The sequence below is a fragment of the Artemia franciscana genome, chromosome 19 (genome assembly GCF_032884065.1).
Source record: "Artemia franciscana chromosome 19, ASM3288406v1, whole genome shotgun sequence".
NCBI lineage: Eukaryota > Metazoa > Arthropoda > Branchiopoda > Anostraca > Artemiidae > Artemia > Artemia franciscana.
Genome location: NC_088881.1, coordinates 10,360,899 through 10,384,146, shown reverse-complemented (window position 1 = coordinate 10,384,146; position 23,248 = coordinate 10,360,899). Strand labels below are relative to the sequence as shown.

The 23,248-nt window shown below is 36.5% G+C and overlaps 1 protein-coding gene across 1 annotated transcript in view; it reads right to left on the bottom strand.

The window, feature by feature from the left end:
* Nucleotides 1–23,248, bottom strand: part of LOC136039064 (NFX1-type zinc finger-containing protein 1-like) — a 68,393-nt gene that overhangs the window by 10,924 nt on the left and 34,221 nt on the right. The window contains exons 8-10 of the mRNA XM_065722549.1: nt 9,299–9,595; nt 7,013–7,471; nt 3,806–4,087 (exon numbers count right to left, since the gene is read on the bottom strand). Of these exons, the coding sequence (XP_065578621.1) occupies nt 3,806–4,087; nt 7,013–7,471; nt 9,299–9,595 (1,038 nt within the window). The remainder of the gene's footprint in view (nt 1–3,805; nt 4,088–7,012; nt 7,472–9,298; nt 9,596–23,248) is intronic.

The window sequence follows — 23,248 nt, the reverse complement described above, 5'->3', positions numbered from 1 at the left end:
CCCCCAATGTCACCAGATCCAATTTTTCAGAATTAACACCTCCCCCAACTATCCCAAAGAGAGCGGATCCGTTCCGGTTATGTCAATCATGTATCTAGGACTCGTGATTATTTTTCCCACCAAGTTTCATCCCGATCCCTCCACTCTAAGTGTTTTTCAAGTTTTAGTTTTCCCCCTCCCCCACTCTAAAGTGTTTTCTAAGTTTTAGGTTTCTCCATCCCAACCCCCTCCCAATGTCACCAGATCCGGTCGGGATTTAAAATAAGAGCTCTAATACACGATATCCTTCTTAACATCAAATTTCATTGAGATCCGATCACCCGTTCGTAAGTTAAAAATACCTCATTTCTTCTAATTTTTCAGAATTACACCCCCCCCCCTAACTACCCCAAAGAGAGTGGATCCGTTCCGATTATGTCAATCATGTATATGGGACTTGTGCTTATTTTTCCCATCAAGTTTCATCCCGATCCCTCCACTCTAAGTGTTTTCCAAGATTTTAGGTTTCCTCCCTCCAACTCCCCCCAATCTCATTAGATCCGGTCGGGATTTAAAATAAGAGCTCTGAAACACAATATCATTCCAAACATCAAATTTCATTAAGGTCCCATCACCTGCTCATAAGTTAAAAATAATTCATTTTTCCTATTTTTTCCGAATTAACCGGCCCCCACTCCCCCCCAGATAGTCAAATCGGGAAAACGACTATTTCTAATTTAATCTGGTCCAGTCCCTGATACGCTTGCCAAATTTCATCGTCCTAGCTTACCTGGAAGTGCCTAAAGTAGCAAAACCGGGACCGACAGACCGACAGAATTTGCGATTGCTATATGTCACTTGGTTAATACCAAGTGCCATAAAATTCCTGGCGGGACCCCAATATTTATTCACCAAAACTAAAAACGGAATTTTGATGACAATTGGCTATTCATCAGAACACGCTTTTTACTCTAAATGTATAAAATTCATTGAGTTTATTGTTACCCAGCAAATCTGGGAAAATTTGCAGGATTTTCAGAAAAAAGCGAAACACCCCCAAAAAAGTAGATCTTAAAGAAAATCACTTCATTAGATTCATCATATCAGAGAACACTACCGTAGATGTCTCAAGCTCGAATCTAAAAGACGTGGAATTTTATAGAAGAATGATTTTGGATACACATTTATTTGTTTTTGTTTCATATTCATAGGTGACCATAAAAGCAAGCAATCTTAGCGAAACTCGCTTTATCTGATTCATCATATCAGTAAACCCGACTTTGAAGGTTTCAAGCAGCAATCTACAAAATGCAGAATTTATAAAAAAAATTTCCCCAGAAGAAAGATCGTGGGTGCGCGTTTATTTGTTTTTGTTTCATTCCTAGAAGTGACCATAAAAGCAAGCGATCTTAGCGAAAATCGCTTTATTAGGTTCATCATATTAGCAAACCCCGCTTTACAGGTTTCAAGCTGCATCTACAAAATGCAAAATTTTTTTTCGTAAGTAAGATCATGAATGCCTGTTTATTCGCTTTTTTCCAGGGATGAGCGCATCAGATAAAGTGTCCTAGATAATTGGGAGGGATTTTATTCGAATATAAATTAAAAGTTCCTTTCATGAAACCAAACTACGACTTTACCACTAATAGAACCAATTTGCAATCAATTTGAAAGTCTGATAAGCTAATCGATTTAAAAGTACAAAAAAACTATGTTTTATGCTTCCCAGCTGCAAAGGAAGTAATGCCGCATGGTGGCAGTACTAGATTCAACTATGTTAACTTCATTTTTTTTTATAGACTTTCGTTTAGTGGTATGGAATTACACATTAGCTATCATGATGATAGCTATGCCTAAAAGAGCACATTTTAATACCCAAACCTCTATCCCTCCAAGAGTCTTCAGATAAATGTATAAAGAGGCAGTAAAACAATTTTATTTTAACCTATTCATTTTATTTGGTTAAATTTAAGCATCGACAGAAACAGGCTCAATGTGACAGCTAAATTATAAATTTAAATTAGTGTTTTTTTCGCTATTTTGTATTTTTTTTTCAAATGTCCAAAGATGTAAGGGATTTCAGTTCAAGGAGGAGAATTAACCTGTTATGAAAGAGGTATATTTTACATGGCCATTATAAAACTAAGATGAGGCATCTATGAAAGCAGAGTGAGGTGTAAATATGGGCCCAGAGGACTGTGAAGATCTTCGCAAAACCCCACTTTAGGCGCTTTTAAGATCTTAGGTATTTGATGACCAAGGGGTTGATAATGCATCATCCAGGAATGAAATCAGAGCCTTAAATATCTCCATAGACGCCGTTTTTAAGTTCCTATCTCTATTCCTTCTGTAGCCTATTCTAAGGCTTTGGAAATTGCATTAAGACTAGTCTACAACTGTTGTAACCTTGGGGGAAAATGAATCTCGCCATAATTTTGGTTTGAGTGTGATTTTCTTTTGCTCTAGAGTTGGGACATACTGGACTAAAGTTAAATGAATTATTCTGCATAATAACTAAATATATTATAGATTAAATGGATTGATCCTTTTGTCAGGAATCTTCACCATTTAAAATTTGCTTAATTTTGTTTCATTTTGCATGCACATTTAGTTACTTTTTTATTTGACATTTTTTTTAATGCATTTAAAAATAAACTTACTCGTAAGAACATGTATCCTAAAATATATTTCCTGTGCCCTACCCCACAGCTATTCTGTTGTCTGACCCCCTGAAAACATTTTCCGCGGCCACCCTTTCATACATAATACGATTAGAAGAGGTCATGCAGACTCTTCCCTTATAAATGTCCCAATTAGTAGACACGGGAAGATTAGAAGAGGACACTACTGGAGGCGTACACTACTTTTGAATAACAGCCATTCCAAATGTGCAAACGGGTATTGCTTCAGTAATAAGGTGAAAATATGAATAAACGAATAAACCAGAAGAAGCCACTCCTTTAGTTCGTTTCTTATTAGTAGATATAAAAAGATTAAAAGAGGTAGGGGCGCTAACTGAGTGGTAAGGGGAGAAGATTTCCTTTTAGATTTGTCTTGTCTTACCCCCAGATCTTGAAACATACTTTTTGGGGGTTCTTCTCGTTGAGAAAACGGCCTTTTTGGTATATTTACAGAAAAAATTCATTCTGTAAATTTACACTTATGAGAAGAGGCATTAGCAATAGCGATAACGAACCTGTAAACAAGTATCTTTTTTTCAATACCAAGATGTGATAGACTTATCTTATAGTTGTCTACTCCAACTTCATTCTTTTTTCGAAAACCTATGGTTACTTCTTAGCATTACTTAGTTGGGCTACGGGCTATAGTTTGTCTTTTAATATAATCTCAAAACAACTGTTTTATCTACAAAGGGCACTAGATCGGGAATTTCCTTTGAAATGAGCCATTAAACAACACTCCACGATGGTCCAGTGCTAGCTGCGGAGGAAAAGAAAAAAAGAAAGAAAAAAAGACGAAGAACATCATCTTTTCTTCGAACATATACGAAGAACATCGTGGTTTCAGCCACTTTTCTTGATTTCCAAGCCAATTTCCTCGTTGTTCAAGCCAAGGGACGGTAAGTTTCCTATATAGGGATTTTGGAAAAGATGGTTCTAATAGTGTACTTCTTGTTTTCATCTAACTCTATTTTTAGAAGCTATGGGCTATTGTATTTCTTATTATGGGACCTGATCGTCTCTTACAAGGTTACTAGCTATCCCTGCAACCCCGATTAGCCAAATGAGGCAAATCAGGACACTAATTAAGATGTGTTTCAAACAAATATGCTTGAAAATGCTAATACAAATAAATTTCCACCTACTTTACACTCGTCTTTTCCAGGGGTAATATGACAAGAGACTTCCAGCGTGTGTTTACATTCTTCTATGGTCTTTTTCACCTTGACTGGACATTTATATGCATCGATGTTTTTACCACAGGGTATCTTAGTTTTGTGGCCACATGAGAGCTCAAAGAGAATTGTCTCAGTGCAGGAGCCACATTCTTCCGAACATACACGGCGACAAGGGTGATTTCTCTTACAATGGTCATTTTTTCTTTCACACGGCTTCATGCAGACAACTTTCACATGTTCGGGGTCTTCCTAAAATGAAAATAATTTTTCACAAAACTGTCTCAAAGATCAACTAGAAAAATAGTATTGATAACAATAATAAGATTATTGACCTGAATATAGAATCAATTATCAGTAACTTGATTTTGGGACCCCAGAACATGCATTTAGCCCATCTGAGGCATGTTTCCAAGGTCTAATTTGGACTGCCGCTTCTTATTCTCACTCCTGAAAGCTACTGGAAATCGGCGATAAGTAGACATAGCTATGAAATGGCGGGGCGAAATTGGAAAAGAAATAAGGCAATCGGGCAAGATCATTGTCCTTCTCACCTTTAATATTTACGACCACGCCAATTACAAAAGACCATGCCCTTCTTCCGTTTGAAACCAAAAAGTTCCAAACCTGAATTTGAATAATTAAGATTTATTTAAATATTATTAGCACAATTCACCTTACTCAGGTCATTGCTAAAAGTTAAGGATTCTTATTACTATTAAATACAAAAAAAGTTTTTTCAACTGAAAGTAAGGAGCAACATTAAAACTTAAAACAAACATATATTACTCCGTATACGAAAGGGGTAGCGCCCTCCTCGACGCCTCACTCTCTACGCTCAAGTTCGACTCTTTCTCACAACTCTGCTTTTTAAAACATTAAAAACTTTAGCGTAAAGAGGGAGGCGTTGAGGAGGGGACAATTCCTTTCATATACGAAATAATTTCTGTTCGTCTTAAGTTTTAATGTCGCTCCTTACTTTCAGTTGAAAAAACTTTTTTTTTTTGAATTTCTGAACGTTTTTTAATTAATGCATGCTTTAATTTTGGCTCACCGGATATGAATAATTAAAACAAAACTTGCATATTATTTTTTTTTTTGTTTGGCTAACTGGCTTTCTCATAGTTTTGATCGGACGATTTTGATAGAAAAAAGGTGAGGGAGGAGGCCTAGTTGCCCTCCAATTTCGGTTACATAAAAAGGCAACAAGAACTTTTATTTTGTTACGAACATTTTCATTAGTAATAAATATACTTAACTTACGAATTAACTTACGTAACCAACTTCTATATTTGTATTTTTTTTTTGTTACATATATGAGGGGGTTCACCCTCTCGTCAATACCTTGCTATTTCCACTAAAGTTTGAATTTTGTCCCAATTTGTTAAGAAAGGCCGTAGAGTAAACAGTTGAAATTACTAAAAATACTTTAGCATAAAGAGCGAGGTATTGTGGAGGGAGAAGAACCCCCTTATATATGTAATAATATCTGTTCGTTTTAGTTTTTAATGCTGCTCCTTATTTCCAGGTGAAAAAAACTTTTTTTTATTTATTTTATCATTGTTTTTTTTCTAAATAATGCTACAAAATCCTTATGCCCCTTCATGGAAATTCTTTTTCCTCATGACAAATTCCTACATGGAAAATCATCCCAGGTAGCCCCCTTCCCCCTTACCCACTCACCCCCTCAACACGAAAAAGTCCGCCTGAAAACGTCTCTACACTTCCCAATAACCCTAATATACGTAAACAATGGTCAAAGTTTGTAAGTTGCAGCCCCTCCCACGGGGACTGTGTTGGATTAAGTCATCCGAAAGACATAATTATTAGGTTTTTCGACAAGGCTGAAAATAAATGGCTATCTCAAAATTTTGATCCGGTCACTTTGGGAAAAAAATGAGCGTGGGAGGTGGTCTAGGTGTCCTCCAATTTTTTGGTCACTTAAAAAGGGCACTAGAACTTTTAATTTTTCGTTAGAATGAGCCCTCTTGCGACTTTCTAGGACTACTGGGTCGATACCTATCACCCCTGGGAAACAAAAAAAACAAGTAAAGACGCATCTGTGATCTGTCTTCTGGCAAAAAATACAGAATTCCACATCTTTGTAGATGGGAGCTTGAAACTTCTACGGTAGGGTGCTCGATACGCTGAATCTGATGGTGTGATTTTCGTTAAGATTCTATGACTTTTAGGGGATGTTTCCCCCTTTTTTCTAAAATAAGGCAAATTTTCTCAGGCTTTTAACTTTTGATGGATACGACTAAACTTGATGAAACTTATATATTTGAAATCAGCATAAGAATACAATTGTTTTTATGAAACCATTGGTATCAAAATTCAATTTTTTTGAGTTTCGGTTACTATTGAGCCGGGTCGCTCCTTACTACAATTCGTTACCACGAACTGTTTGATTAAACGCTAATTAAGACCAACTACTCCACAAACTAACACAGGGCCTTACATTCTCGGGCAAGAACAAAGCAATTAGCTGAATGAGGATTTTTTTTTTAAGACAATGATGTAAAGAAATCGAAATTCAGACTGTGTTACAATAGATTCAAATTCAGTTTCATTTATCTAAAAATAGTTTTCGTAGTAATAGTAAGAGCCTCATCAAAATAACGCTATCTCTTACAACAACAAAAAGGGGGGGGGGGAAACAAACTAAGCATGATTAATGACATTCTGTTCTTTTATTCCATATGAAAAGGAATAAAAGAACTACTGAATCTATTCATTCTGCATCTTTTGGGTTCAAACTTGTTGGTGTGTCGAGTTTATTGCCCCCTGGCTTTGAGGGGCGAAAAGAAGAGGCAACAACATACTACATTTTTCCCTAGCGAGGAGCGACTGTCCAAATTTTCAAGTGAAATGGAATCTGCGTTCTCTCGGCGCTGGTATTTTCAACGTTGTAATTGGAGTTACATTCAAGTCATGTATTTACATTTACTTATACCCTCAGTTGGTGCATATCACCTGTAAGTGTAAGAAACCATTCAGTACTTACAAATTTTCATCTCAACGAGGCAATAACCGCGGCAATTGGCAATAACCAAAATTGTTTTATATTCTCATTTTATCCTTCAATTCAATGGACCAATAAAATGTCTGTTCCTAAGCTATTTGCATTAGTTCCTCTCATAAGAAAAAGACACTAGGATAAAGTATTAGACTTACGCTTGGATGACACGTTTTGGGACATGAGTGACCACAATCTAGGCGAAAATCACATGGCCTTTCGCAGCATCCCTCCGGTTTGGCTGAACAGCGTACTTTACCCACGTGACCACAATCGGGTATAACCTTATCAACAATTTGCTTGCAACTATACAGATTAGGGTCTACATGGCACTTCATTGTAGCACCATGACCACATGGTAAGCTCTTTTCGACTTTAACAAAGCATTTTCCACATTCTTCAAAGCAAATTTTGTCGCACATATGATTATGGCTGCAAAGGAACCTTTCGCATTTCATTGTACATTGCTTTTTCACGTGCTCTCTGTCACTGACGTGACAAACACCTGTACAAATATGACCGCAAGGAAGTGGGGTATTACATTTTTCCATACAACCTCCCTCAATGACTTTGATGAAATCATCTCCTTTTTCGATAGTTGTGATGGTCCCATGAACCTAAAAGTAAAAATAAATCGCTTTTAAAATAATATTCCTGTCGTCTAAACTACTACTACTACTTCTACTTCGAACAACTCACTGCATCACCAAACCACCTGAGCCCAAGAGAGCTATACACCCAATTTATTCAAAGCAATCTTCTGTTCACTCTCCCAATAAGTTCTCAATTCCCTTGAATATTTCCTTATGAAATCTTCCCAGCCCATTCAGGTACGACCTGCTAATTTGTTTGCCCCTAGAAGGTTGGCTGATGAGGAAGATCTGTGACAATTTGCCATCCTTCATTTGTTTAATCTATGGCAATCTGTGTAATACTTATTGAATAGCATGTTAATAGACATGTATTATGGATAGAGAATGATTCCTTTTAAAAGCCCCTAAATAGAAGACAAAATATGATGAAAGAAGTTTATTTTTACAACTTCTAAAGTAATCACCAAAAAGTGTTTATTAAAGTATTTTCAAATATAGAATCAGTAGGACAATATAGATAAAGATACCGAAGTGTGATTGAACACACATTCCCTATCCCTCTCTCTCTTTGAAAACAGATTAGCAAGCGGTTTTCGACAACCATTTTACAAATTTTAAAAAATCACATATGGCCTTTCGGTATGAAAAACAATGTTACGTTACCTTTTCTAGGGGCTAACAGTGGTGGGTGTCTCCTGATATAGAGAATGATATGTGTTCGTTTTAAGTGTTATTGTCTTTCACTATTTTCATTTAAAAACTTGTTTTCTTTATTTAATTTCTGTTCGTTTATCAACGTCTACCTAAAGCGTAAACAATTTCAAAAGCCCCACTAACGACCCAAACGTTAACGTTTATTTTGCTTGTGCAGGTTTTTGATATGTCATTTTTTATCATCCTTAGATTTTCATATTTTAGCATTAGACAACAATTTTACGCTCAATCGATAGCTGAGACTCCGTTTTTCCATGTACTTTTCCATGTATTTTTTTTAACAATGAAAAGCACGCTGAAGAGACATAAAAAAAATATGCAAAAACAGCAATATCCTACTATTTTTATTCTAGTTTAGATCATTGTATAAGAAAAGATAAAAGTAATATCAAAACCATGGCTTGATAAATGGATAAGTCCGAAACTAAAAGTGAATCCAATGATTCACTGTTAAACCTGTAGTGAAAAACCTGTAAGAAAAACTTTTAAACTTTAAAAAATTATACCTGTAGGCTTGGCATTAAATTAAATATTTCACGCGGAACATGAACTTTAACCTTAAATACATTTTCAAGTCATATCCCCCTCCCCCAAATCGAGACACATGACGAGTTTCAGATATGCTATTAGAAAAAGTTAAATTATGTTCTTCAAATTAGCCTATCCGAAACAATTTCAAAATCAGTTTGACTTCAAATAACGAATCGCTGATTATTGGTTAAAGACCAACCACAAGATCGGTCTTTACAGTGGTATCAAAAACTCAGACAATTAGCAGTCGCCTTGTTTTCAAAATAAATTATGCACCTTTTGTACTATTCATTTTTAACTTACTGGGTTTCTACCAATTTCATAAGGACCCCCCCCCCCCCTCCAAACGAATGGTAAATGTTGAAAATCTGATGAAAATAGACACGTCACCGCAATCCACATATGTCTGAAGACACACCCACTCAACCACTCATACATCTATATACATAAGAGAGAAAAATATAAGAGAACGAAAAAAAGTTGAAATTTACACAAAAATAGCATGCAACTTTCAACCTTTCGAGAATAACCTATTTGAATTAGAAATTCCAAAAAAATATTTTTGGAGAAAACCAAGGTGGAAACCAAGTTCTATATTTTACTAACCTGACAAATAAGTTCGAAACCATTACCAATCTGATTTTTGTCATTTAAAGATGTACGGATGCTTTGCCATATTTTACTTTTTGTGTCCAAGCTGTCCATATTACCAATGATGTAAAGACCATGTTTAGCACGAGATAAAGCAACACAAATTCTGTTTTCTATAGCCAAAAAACCGATCTTCGAATCTACGTTTGACCGAACAAGAGACAATACGATGATATCGTTTTCTTCTCCTTGAAAATTGTCAACAACTGTTATCCGAACTTTAGCCAATGACTCGAAACTACGTTTTCTCAACTAAAAAAAAAATACTGTTGAATTTACAAACTAAAATTTGTTAAACTTAAACTATACACACAAAAACACTAAAGACAAAAATCAGAGACAGTATGATGTAGAATGAATATCAGGGTACCACTAAGAGTAATAAACATTAATAAACTGTGAATAATACAATTGGAAAGATATAAGGGCAAAGGATAACCCTAACAATAACTGACCCTTTACTATGAAGAGAAAATGGTAAAAATTGGATTATCATTAAAAGTAATAAATAAATGTCTTTTTTGTTATATTATATCCTTGCAAGCTAACTTTAAAAATCGTTAAAAAAATACAGTGATCTTAATTTTTTTTTAATTGGACACACTTTGTGTCCAAGCTGGCTATACTACCAACAATAAAAAGACCATGTTTAGCACGAGATAAAGCAACATAAATCCTGTTTTTCATAGCCCCAAACAAAAAGGATTTTTGAATTAACGTTTGACTGCCACAAGAACATCATCCAACTACCAGCGAGAGGCCTTTTGGCGATTGTTAATGCAAGCATAGTGATTTTGAAGGCACTAGGATTGCAAGAGGACTTCTTTCCAATGGGTTAGCGCTTCGAAAACACTATAAACTGATGGTTGGGTTCAGAGTGATTGGGTTGGGAACCGGGATTATATAATTTTATCGTCTTGAAAATTGTCAACTGCTGTTATCCGGGCTTTACCCAATGACTCTAAATTCCATTTTCTCAACTAAAAAAGAAAACACTGATAAAATTTAAAACAAAATGTTAGGAACGTAAATCATAGAGAAAAATGAGACTATTGTTCTATTATTTCGCGCTAAAAAATGTGTTTTACTTCAATAGGCTTATTTTTGTGGCATTTACACACTTCTGTCAAACAGTTCGTGGTAATGAACAGTAGAAAGGAGCGACCCGGCTCAATAGTAACCAAAACTCTAAGAAATGTAATTTTTATGCCAATAGTTACATCAAAAGAATTGCATTTTAATGTTGATTTTAAATATATAAGTTTCATCAAGATTAGTCTTACCCGTCAAAAGTTACGAGCCTGAGGAAATTTGCCTAATTTTAGAAAATAGGGGGGTCACATCACACCATCAGATTCAGCGTATCAGAGAACCATACAGTAGAATTTTCAAGCCCTTATCTACAAAAATGTAGAATTTAGCATTTTTGCCTGAAGACAAATCACGGATGCGTGTTTATTTGTTTTTTTGTTTTGTTTTTTTTTTCCCCAAGGGGTGATCGTATCGACTCAGTGGTCCTAGAATGTCACAAAAGGGCTCATTCTAACGGAAATTAAAAGTTCAAGTGCCCTTCTTAAGTGACCAAAAAAATTGGAGGGCACCTAGGCCCCCTCCCACGCTCAATTTTTTCCCCAAAGTCACCGGATCAAAATTCTGAGATAGCCATTTTATTTGCCGTAGTCGAAACACCTTATAACTATGTCTTTGGGGGTGACTTACTCCCCCACAGTCGCCGTGGGAGGGGCTGCAAGTTACAAACTTTGACCTGTGTTTTCATATAGTAATGGTTACTGAGAATTGTACAGACGTTTTCAGGGGGATTTTTTTTGGTTTGGGGGGAGAGTTGAAGGGGGGGTTAAGTGGGAGGATCTTTCAATGGAGGAACGTTTTATTGGGGAAGAGACTTTCAATAGAGGAGGCGCAGGATTTTCTAGCATTATTAAAACAAATTAAAAAATAAATATGAAAAGTTTTTTCTACTGAAAGTGAGGAGCAGCATTAAAATTTAAAACGAACAGAAATTATTACGCATATGAGGGGTTTACCTCCTCGTAATACCTCACTCTTTACGCTAAAGTATTTTTAGTAATTTCAACTATTTATTCTACGGCCTTCGTGATTCAGGGGTCATTCTTAAGGAATTGGGACAAAATTTAAGCTTTAGTGTAAAGAGCGAGGTATCGACGAGGGGTGAGCCCCCTCATATACGCAATAAGAACATACGAATATAGAAGTTTGCTACGTAAGTTAATTCGTAAGTTACGTATATTTTTTACTTATGAAAACGTTTGTAAAAAATTAAAAGTTATAGTTGCCTTTTCAAGTAATCAAAAAATTGGAGGGCAAGTAGGCCTCCTCTCTTCCTCCTTTTTTTTCAAAATCTTCCGATTAAAACTATTAAAAAGCAACTTAGCCCCAAAAAAATTAATATGTAAATTTCGTTTAATTATTTATGCGGGGAGAGCAAAGATAAAAAAAAATGCATTAATTAAAAAAGATCCAGATATTAAAAAAAAAACAGGTTTTTTTAAATGAAAGTAAGGAGCGACATTAAAACTTAACACGAACAGAAATTACACCGTATATGAAATGGGTTGTCCCCTCCCCAATCCCTCGCTCTTTACGCTAAAGCTTTTAATTGTTTTAAAAAGTAGAACTGTGCCAAAGAGTCAAACTTTAGCGTAAAGAGCGAGGGATTGGGGAGGGGACAACCCATTTCATATACGGAGTAATTTCTGCTCGTTTTAAGTTTTAATGTCGCTCCTTACTTTCATTTAAAAAAAACTTGATTTTCGTTTAATGTCTAAAAAAAATAAAATTTAAATAGAATCATTTTGACACAACAAAGGCATCTTTGTATACAAGATGATAAATGACGTCATACTTTTAAAAGGAGCCCTGGGTTTTTCTCATTTAAACTAAAGAGTCTGAAATCAGGCAATGTAAGACAAGGATGTAAATTTTGTAAATTTTTGTGATTTAAAAATAAGCAAATGGTGTCTCAGAGAGTAAATTGAGAAACGCTGCTAAGAATATTAGTCAAAATGCTTTGAGTTTATAGAGATGAGAAGGGGCTTGTGTAGGAAGTATCCGGGCGATAAATCATATGAATATAAAAGGAATATAAGGTAAGTAAAGACCAGATGAAAATATGAATTAAGGAGGCGTGAAGTGGAGGCCATGGATAAAATTGCTGACGATCTTGAAGAATATTGCTATATAACTCCAAAACCCTATAAAGAACGACGTCATCCGCTCGAAGAGCCAGCTCCAGACTTTATGGTTCTATTAAATTTAAAAAAAAACAAGTTTTTTTTTTAACTGAAAGTAAGGAGCGACATTAAAACTTAAAACGAACAGAAATTACTTCATATATGAAAGAAGCTAGTCCCTCCTCAACGCCCCGCACTTTACGCTAAAGTTTGACACTTTTTCTCAATTCTACTTTTTAAAACAGTAAAAAACTTTAGCGTAAAGAGCGGGGCGTTGAGGAAGGACCAGCCCCTTTCATATACAAAGTAATTTCGGTTCGTTTTAAGTTTTGATGTCACTCCTTTGTCAAAGACAACTAGAACTTTTAATTTTTTACGAATGCTTTTATTAGTAAAATATATACGTAACTTTTAAATTAGCTTACGTAACGAACTTTTGTATTCTCATGTTTTTATTACATATATGAGGGGGTTCACTCCCTCGTCAGTACCTCGCTCTTTACACTAAAGCTTGGATTTTGTCCCAGCCCATTAAGAATGACCCCTCAATCACAAAAGCCGTAGAATAAATAGTTGAAATTACTAAAAAAACTTTATCGTAAAGAGCGAAGTATTAGGAGAAGGTGAGCCCCTCATATGCGTAATAATTTCTGTTCGTTTTAAGTTTTAATAATGCTCCTTACTTCCAGTTGAAAAAAACTTTTAAATATTTATTTTTTCATTTTTTGTTTTTTAATAATGCTAGAAAATCCTGCTCTCCCTTCATGGAAATTTTCTTCTTCCATGACAAATTCCTCGATGGAAAGTTCCCCCAACATACCCTTCTCTTCTCAACCCCTCCCCCAACCAAAAAGTCCCCCTGCAAAGGTCTGTACACTTCCCGATAGCTATTACTATGTGTAAGCACTGGTCAAAGTTTGTAACTTGTAGCCCCTCCCACGGGGATTGTGGGGGAGTAAGTGGTCCCCAAAGACATAGTTATAAAGTTTTTCGACTACGCTGAATAAAATGGCTATCTCAGAATTTGGTCCGTTGACTTTGGGAAAATAATTAGCGTGGGAGAGGGCCTAGGTGCCCTCCAGTTTTTTTGGTCACATAACAAAGGCACTAGAACTTCTGATTTCCGTTAGAATGAGCCCTCTCGCAACATTCTAGGACCAGAGGTCGATACGATCACCCCTGGGAAACGAAAAAAAACAAACAAATAAACACGCATCCGTGATCTGCCTTCTGAAAAAAAAAAATACAAAATTCCACATTTTGTAGATAGGAGCTTGAGACTTCTACAACAGGGTTCTTTGATACGCTGAATCTGATGGTGTGATTTTCGATAAGATTCTATGACTTTTAGCGGGTGTTTGTCCCTATTATCTAAAATAACCACGTTACCAAGAACTGTTTGATTACGAAGACCTGAATGGGCGTTGACTAGTTAGAAAAAAAAACAAATTTTGCGTTTATATGAGGAAACTAATTAGCTTGCGAAAAGAATCAGCAAACTGAGTTATATCAAGTTTTACGAAAGAACGGAAGTTTGACATTCGAGAGAGTATTTTCATTTAGATTGAAGAAGTATTTGGATGTCAGCTGAATTTTGAAACAATGTCGGTCAGAGATAGAAGTTCAGACACAGTTCCTCGTTCAAACATATTGAATAATGACAAATCAAACAGTTCGTGGTAACGAACTGTAGTAAGGAGCGATCCGGCTCAATAGTAACCAAAACTCTAAAAAATTGAATTTGATATCAATAGCTACATCAATAGAATCGCATTTTAATGCTGATTTTAAATATATAAGTTTCATCAAGTTTAGTCTTAGCAATCAAAAGTTACGAGCCTGAGAAAATTTGCCTTATTTAGGAAAATAGGGGGAAACACCCCCTAAAAGTCGTAGGATCTTAACGAAAATGACACCATCAGATTCAGCGTATCAGAGAACCCTACTGTAGAAGTTTCAAGCTCCTATCTACAAAAATGTGGAATTTTGCATTTTTTGCCCGAAGACAAATCACGGGTGCGTGTTTATTTGTTTTTTTTTTTTTTTGTTTTTTTTTTTCCCAGGGGTCATCGTATCAACCAAGTGGTCCTAGAATGTCGCAAGAGGGCTCATTCTAACGGAAATGAAAAGTTCTAGTGCCCTTTTTAAGTGACCAAAAAAATTGGAGGGCATCTAGGCCCCCTCCCACGCTCATTTTTTTCCCAAAGTCAACGGATCAAAATTTTGAGATAGCCATTTTGTTTAGCATAGTCGAAAATCATAATAACTATGTTTTTGGGGATGACTTGCTCCCCCACAGCCCCTGGGGGAGGGGTTGCAAGTTACAAACTTCAACCAGTGTTTACATATAATAATGGTTATTGGAAAGTGTACAGACGTTTTCAGGGGGATTTTTTTGGTTTTGGGGGTAGGGTTGAGGGAGGGGGCTATGTGGGAGGATCTTTCCTTGGAGAAATATGCCATGGGGGAAAAAAATTCAATGAAAAGGGCGCAGGACGAATCTGGTCACGTTAGAAAAAAATGTCAAATTAAGAGCTTAATATACAATGCTGGGTGTCCGGAGCCTCTCTATTATGGAGTATAATTTGAAAATAACACAACTATACGAGCGATAAAACATATATACCACAACCATAACTCAACTAACGAAAGAACTGCTAAGAGATAACACAACTATAAAGCGAAAACAGGTGAAAACTAACGGGAAAATAAACGAACTAAGAGGTGGAAGGGGCCCAGAGAAAAAATATAATCCTTTTTCAATTTTGAGCCTAACTTCCGCAAAGGAGTAATAATGTCAGAAGCCCCGAAATACCGAATTATTTTCTTTTCAAACAGTTCGTGGTAAGGAACTGTAGTAAGGGGCGACCCGGCTCAATAGTAAACGAAACTCTAAAAAACGGAATTTTGATGCTAAAAGATACATCAAAAGATTCGAATTTTTACGCTGATTCTAAATATTAAGTTTCAATTAATTTAGTCTTTGTCATCAAAAGTTACGAGCCTGAGAAAATTTGCCCTATTTTGGAAAAAAGGGGGAAACATCCATTAAAAGTCACAGAATCTTAACGAAAATCACACTATCGCATTCGGTATATCAGAGAACTCTATAGCAAAAATTTCAAGCTCCTATCTAAAAAATGTGGAATTTTGTATTTTTTGCCAAAAGACAAATCACGGGTGCGTGTTTATTTATTTGTTTTTTTTTTTTTTCCCCAGGGGTCATCTTATCGACCAAGTGGTCCTAGGATGTCGCGAGAGGGCTCATTCTAACGGAAATGAAAAGTTCTAGTGCCCTTTTTAAGTGACCAAAAAATTGGAGGGCAAATAGGCCCCCTCCCATGCTCATTTTTTTCCAAAAGTCAACAGATTAAAATTTTAAGATAGCCATTTTGTTCAGCATAGTCGAAAACCATAATAACTATGTCTTTGGGAATGACTTACTCCCCCACAATCCCTGAGGGAGGGGCTGCAAGTTACAAACTTTGACCAGTGTTTACATATAGTAATGGTTATTGGGAAGTGTACAGACGTTTTCATGGGGATTTTTTGGTTTGGGGTGGGGTTGATGGGAGAGGGCTTTGTGGGAGAATCTTTCCTTTTGAGGAATATGTCACGGGGGAAGAAAAATTCAATGAAAAGGGCGCAGGATTTTCTAGCATTACTATAAAAAAAAACAATGAAAAAATAAACATGAAAATGTTTTTTCAAATGAAAGTGAGGAATAGCATTGAAATTTAAAACGAACAGAGATTATTACGCATATGAGGGGTTCTAAAAATACTTTAGCATAAAGAGCGAGGTATTTACGAGGAGAAAGATACCTCGCTCTTGATGCTAAAATATTTTTAGTGATTTCAACTATTTATTCTACGGCCTTTTTGATTCAGGGGTAATTCTTAAAGAATTGGGACAAAACTTACGATTTAGTGTAAAGAGCGAGGTATTAACGAGGGTACAAACCTCCTCGTACACATAATAAAAATATAAGAATATAAAAGTTTGTTACGTAAGTTAATTCTTAAGTTACGTATATTTTTAACTAATAAAAACGTTCGTTGAATATTAAAAGTTCTAGTAGCCTTTTTAAGTAACCGAAAAATTGGAGGGCAGCTAGGCATCCTTCCCCACCCCTTATTTCTCAAAATCGTCTGATCAAAACTAAGAGAAAGCCATTTAGCCAAAAAAAAATTAATATACTAATTTCATTTCAATAATTTATGTGCGGAGAGCCAAAATCAAATATGCATTAATTCAAAAACGTTCAGAAATTAAATAAAAAAAACTAGTTTTTTTAACTGAAAGTAAGGAGCGACATTAAAACTTAAAACGAACAGAAATTACTCCGTATATGAAATGGGTTGTCCCCTCCGCAGTCCCACGCTCTTTACGCTAAAGTTTTTAATTGTTTTAAAAAGTAGAATTGTGGCAAAGAGTCAAACTTTAGCGTAAAGAGCGAGGGACTGCGGAGGGGACAACCCATTTCATATACGGAGTAATTTCTGTTCGTTTTAAGTTTTAATGTCGCTCCTTACTTTCAGTTAAAAAAACTAGTTTTTTTTTATTTAATTTCTAGGTAGGGTCAAAGATATCTATGAGAAACATAGCGATAAAGAAATTTAGAAAAAATTAGCAAAACAACAAACGCGGCATTTCAGATGGAATTGGAAGCTTTTAACAAGGCCAGGGAGGTCATTCCAAAAAAAAAGTTATAAGGAAAATGTTGAAAGAGTTGAAGAACATGGATAAGAAATTCTTCAAGGGTTACGTTTCCAGGAGAAAAACACGTTAATTTAGGAAAATTTCGTTAACCCTGAAGAGAGCCTTCGGGATCTAGAATATGAATTACACTCGACTTGCCCCTCTATTCGGGAGTAAGATATCGCTCATGAAGAGTATGAAGAAATATGGAAAAAGAGACACAAACTTACAAAGAGATAAACAAAAGTGTTAACAAAGTATAATATTAAATTATTGGAAGGCATCTTTTACTAAATGAAGAATACTCTAAAACACAAAAAGTATACATCTCTACTTGACATAAAATAGTAGAAGAGAAAACAGAGGAGGAAAGACAAGAACGTTTAGAAGCTGAAAGAAAAGCCAGAGCACAAAAAAGGAAGAAAATAAAAAAGAAAGAGAAAGATGAGGAAACAAGAGAAGAGGTAGCCGAAAGAGAAGACCATAAAGATATGGAAAAAATACGGGCCAAAATAAATGAAATTAAAAGAGATACAGTGGAGTTAGAAAGGATTAGAGAAATCCTTAGAAAGGCTAATATGGAGGCCTCTGAGACTCTAAGAGAGATTGCCAAAAAGTTAGAAAAACCATAGAAAGTCTAAAAGAAGTTCGCTGGGCGATTCTGGAGAGTAATATTTATCACAAGTAACTTATAGACCGTCGGATCACCAGCATAATTTCTCTAAAGATCAATTGCGATAAAATGAGAATTATCGGACATTAAATGACAAGACGGAAAACATACTAATTAGTTTACTGTGCGGGGAGGAGGACCTGCCCATAAAACAAAATGGGAGGCTAAGCCTTCTTATTAAAAAAAACGAAATACGCAATATTCCCGCTCGGAATGCTATTAATCCAGTAAAATGTGATTCCCCGTAGCCTTTCTCTAAAAATTGCCATGATACGAGATGAGAAAGTAGCCAATAAAAGCACAAGTTGGGCTATAGCCCATAGTAAAGGAAATATTGACAAGTTATTGAAATTACATAAAACAGAAGGAAAATTTAACGGAAAATTGACCAAAATGGTAATTTATTCAGGGAGTGAGCAAACTTTTGTGAGAACGGACCATATAGAAAGACAAAAATAAACCACAGGGATACGATTACAACAGTATGTTATTATAGACATAAGCACAAATGCCCGTCTGCTTGGGTTTGAACAGAAATTGCAAAGAAGGGCGGTAAACTCCAGAGAAAAACGGTAAAAATAGGCTAAGTACGTACTCTTGCAGTGGATGTTTTAATAGGAGGAGATTTTGGGGATATCGGAAGTCTCCTACACTTAAAAGCGAATTCTTTAACGGTGGGAAATGTGGCAGTGGCGAGGCCAATAATATTGATAAGAAGATGTGCAAAATTGATTTTCGGGAAAATTTTTCAGAAAACAGAAAACTTAAGAACATTTTTACCGAAAATGAGAGACCGAGAAGTACATACCAATGTGGTGAAACACTCAATGTGCCAGAGAAAATGAGAAGAAATTTATTGTACACGCTTTTTTCTCGTAAAATTGGAGATATTTTTGTGCAATATAAAAAAAAAATGTTAGAATTCAATTCCCAGTTGACGAAGGTTTATTTAATACTATGGAAAAAAAAGAAACAAAAAGGGAGAAAAGATAGTCGACACTAGAGTCCAATACAAATGATGATTTAATTTGCGCGATTGAAAAATTTGAGGAGGTAGAATTGAAAAGATAAATGCTAAAAAGAAACAAAATTGGCATATCTAGTCTGCAGTAGCGGAAAACAAAATTTGTTGAGAATTACAAAATGGCAAGAAGAATAAAAAGCTTAGTGGGAACGAAAAGGTCCAGGTCCCACTTGGAAATCAAGCCTATAAGTGAACAATGAAATCTAAGAAAAAGAATACTAAGGTGCAATTAAAAGTTGAAGATGATTTATTTCGCGGAAAAAAAATATGGGAGGAAATTAAGGAAGAGATAAGAGACGCAAAAAAGAAATGTGATTTACAAATTCAGTCTGCAATTGTGGAGAATGAAAAATTCGGAGAATTAGAAAACTAGCTTAGGAGAAATAGAGAGGTCAAAGACCCACTGAGAAAATTACAAAACTACAGTAAGATGAAAAAACTTAGGAGGGAGAAAAAGGTCCATGACCTATTAAGAAAAATTACAGATGATCATAAAATAGAATCGAACACCCTATAGCGGGTTGCCGAAAAGTGGGGAGATATAGAATTTCGGGTTGTATTCGAAAAGCTTGGGAAGAAATCTGAGATTGGTCATTTCAACTCTAAGGGGGGATTTGGTGTCTTTTTCGGGGAGGAGTCCTTTTAGGGAGCCATGAATGATAGACGGTTCGCTCAAAAGACTGGCTGTTTGGCCAGTTGTGACCCTGTTACCAGGATTTTTCTTCTCTGATCTAGAGTCATTTGGGGATAGCCTCTCCCAGTCACTTCACATTCCACCCAAACCTTTGTCCAGTAACCCTATTCACGGTTTTAACTCTTCATGGGAATCGATAATTATTTTCTGCAAACGTTATTCCGTGAGTTACGTATTCAAATTTTATCTTCAGTTGGCACCAAATAGTGTTATTTACTCGACTATCCCAGGGGAAGGGATCCAGAAGAAATTGATATTTACGAGCTCCTAGCAGCGTTTTTTCCGCACAGGAATCGTGTGCCTGGCTCCTCAATCTTGGGCATTACTCAGAAAAACACTATTGTACCGTATGTGCCTAACCAAAGCAAAGCAGTAGCTTTGATCTCTTCAATGCACAACACAAACACGATAGATGCAAACTCAGGCAAGCCAGAGATTGTCGAGTTTTATATCTCAAATAAATCTGACGTTGACAGTTTAGATAAAAATCAGCCAACTACACCCGTCAAATCAGAAATCAGACAACCACCCGTCGCTGTCAGCGCTGGCTGCTTGCAATCTTCTTTGCAATACTTGATATTGCTGGCGTAAACACAGGAGTACTTGTCAACACAACGAGAAGTCAAGAATAGGTGATCCAGCGCCAAGAAATCTTCACACACTTGGGACTCCCTTCCTCAAGAGCTTTGAAAGTTCGAGTCCGATATTGTTGGAATCGAGTCTATAGGTAGTTCAGACGCTAAAATTTCACATTCTTGCAGCAAAAATCAGCACTGCAGTCTCTGTCCTCGTTCAGTTTACCAGAAGACGACTAGGGTCTGCAGCTTGTGTAAAAAGGGGTGTTTGCCCGGAATGTATCTAGATGATTCGTTTTTAAGTTAAACATATTGTATTTGATGTATTTCTGTATTTGATTAAAGCTAAATTAAAAGTTCTTATCTGAAATAGTTTTGACTTACAAGCGTTTTTAGCTATGGGTTAAATATAAACCCCACCCGACCAGTTACGTTAAAAACAAGAGCTAAGAGCTCATATGGCACTTGTGACGAGGCGAGAAGAGCTAAGAGCCAAGAGATCATATGGTATGAGCTCTAACAAAATTCTATGAATCAATAGATTGATTTAAAAAGGAAAATAAGAGGCTTAATGCCGGTCAGGATTTAAAATAAGAGCTCTGAGTCACGATGTCCTTCTAAATATCAAAATTCATTAAGATCCGATCACCCACTCGCAAGTTATAAATACCTAATTTTTTCTAATTTTTCCTCTCCCTTTAGCCCCCCAGATGGTCGAATCTGGGAAAACGACTTTATCAAGTCAAATTGTGCAGCTCCCTGACACACCTATCAATTTTCATCGTCCTAGCACGTCCAGAAGCACCAAACTCGCCAAATCACTGAACCCCTCCCCCCAACTCCCCCAAAGAGAGCGAATCCAGTACGAATCTGTCAATCACACATCAAGGACATTTGTTTATTCTATCCACCCAGCTTCATCCCGATTCCTACACTCCAAGTGTTTTTCCAAGATTTCCCCCTCCAACTCCCCCCAATGTCAAACGATCTGGTCGGTATTTGAAATAAGAGCTCTGAGACATGAATTCTTTCTAAAAATCAAATTTCATTAAGATCGGATCAGCTATTCGTAAGATAAAAATACCCCAATTTTCACGTTTTCCAAGAATTCCGGTTTCCCCCTCCAACTCCCCCCAACGTCAAAGGATCTGGTCGGAATTTAAAATAAGAGCTGTAAAGCATAAGGTCCTTCTAAATATCAAATTTCATTAAGATCTGGTCACCCTTTCGCAAGTTACAAATACCTCAATTTTCAAAATTACCCCCCCCCCCCCTCTAATTCCACCAAAGAGAACAGATCCGGTCCGGTTATGTCAGTCACGTATCTTAGACAGGTTTTTATTCTTCCCATCCAGTTTCATCCTGATCTCACCGCTTTAAGTATTTTCTAAGATTTCCGGAAGCCCCCCCCCCAACTGCCCCCCCCCCCCAATTACGCTTGATCCGGTTGAGATTTAAAATGAGAAATCTGAGTTACAAGGTCCTTCTAAATATGAAGTTTCATGAAGATCCGATCACTCCTTCGTAAGTTAAAAATACGTCATTTTTTCTTATTTTTCAGAATTAACCCCCCCCCCCCAATAGATCAGATCCGTTCCAATTATGTAAATCACGTATGTAAGACTTCTGCTTATTTTTCCCACCAAGTTTCATCCCGATCCCTCCAATCTAAGCGTTTTCCAAGATTTTAGGTTCCCACACCCCAAACTTCCCCCAACGTCACCAGATCCAGTCAGGATTTAAAATAAGAGCTTTGAGACACGATATCCTTCTAAATATCAAATTTAATTGAGATCCGATAACCCGTTCGTAAGTTAAAAATACCTTATTTTTTCTAATTTCTCAGAATTAACCCCTCCCCCAACTACCCCAAAGAGAGCGGATCCGTTCCGGCTACGTCAATCATGTATCTAGGACTCGTGATTATTTTTTCCACCAAGTTCCATCCCGATCCCTCCACTCTAGGTGTTTTTCAAGTTTTAGGTTTCCCCCTCCCAACTCCCCCTACGTCACCAGATCTGGTCGGGTTTAAAATAAGAGCTCTGAGCCACGATATCCTTCTAAATATCAAATTTCATTGAGATCCAATCACCTGTTCGTAAGTTGAAAATACTTCATTTTTTCTAACTTTTCAGAAATAACCCCCCCCCCCCCCCAACTATCCTAAAGAGAGCAGATCCGTTCCGTTTATGTCAATCATGCATCTAGCACTTGTGTTTATTTTTCCCACCAAGTTTCATCCCGATCCCTCCACTCTAAGTGTTTTCCAAGTTTTAGGTTTCCCCCTCCCAACCCCCCCCCCCCCCCCAATGTCACCAGATCCGGTCGGGATTTAAAATTAGAGCTCTAAGACACAATATCCTTCTAAACATCAAATTTCATTGAGATCCGATCACCCGTTCGTAAGTTAAAAATACCTCATTTTTTCTATTTTTTCAGAATTACCTCCCCCCCCTAACTACCCCAAAGAGAGCGGATTCTTCCCGATTATGTCAATCATGTATCTGGGACTTGTGCTTATTTTTCCCATCAAGTTTCATCCCGATCCCTCCACTCTAAGTGTTTTCCAAGATTTTAGGTTTCCCCCCCTCCAACTCCCTCCAATGTCATCAGATCCGGTCGAAATTTAAAATAAGTGCTTTGAGACACAATATCATTCCAAACATTAAATTTCATTAAGATCCCATGACCCATTCATAAGTTAAATATACTTCATTTTTCTATTTTTTCCGAATTAACCGGCCCCCCACTCTCTCCCAAATGATCAAATTGGGAAAACGACTATTTCTAATTTAAGCTGGTCCCGTCCCTGATACGCCTGCCAAATTTCATCGTCCTAGCTTACCTGGAAGTGCCTAAAGTATCAAAACCGGGACCGACAGACCGACAGACAGACAGACCGACAGAATTGGCGATTGCTATATGTCACTTGGTTAATACCAAGTGCCATAAAAACGACCAGTTAAGGGTTAACACATCGTTTATTTGATTTCTATGGACACCTTACTTGTGTTCATCTTAATTGA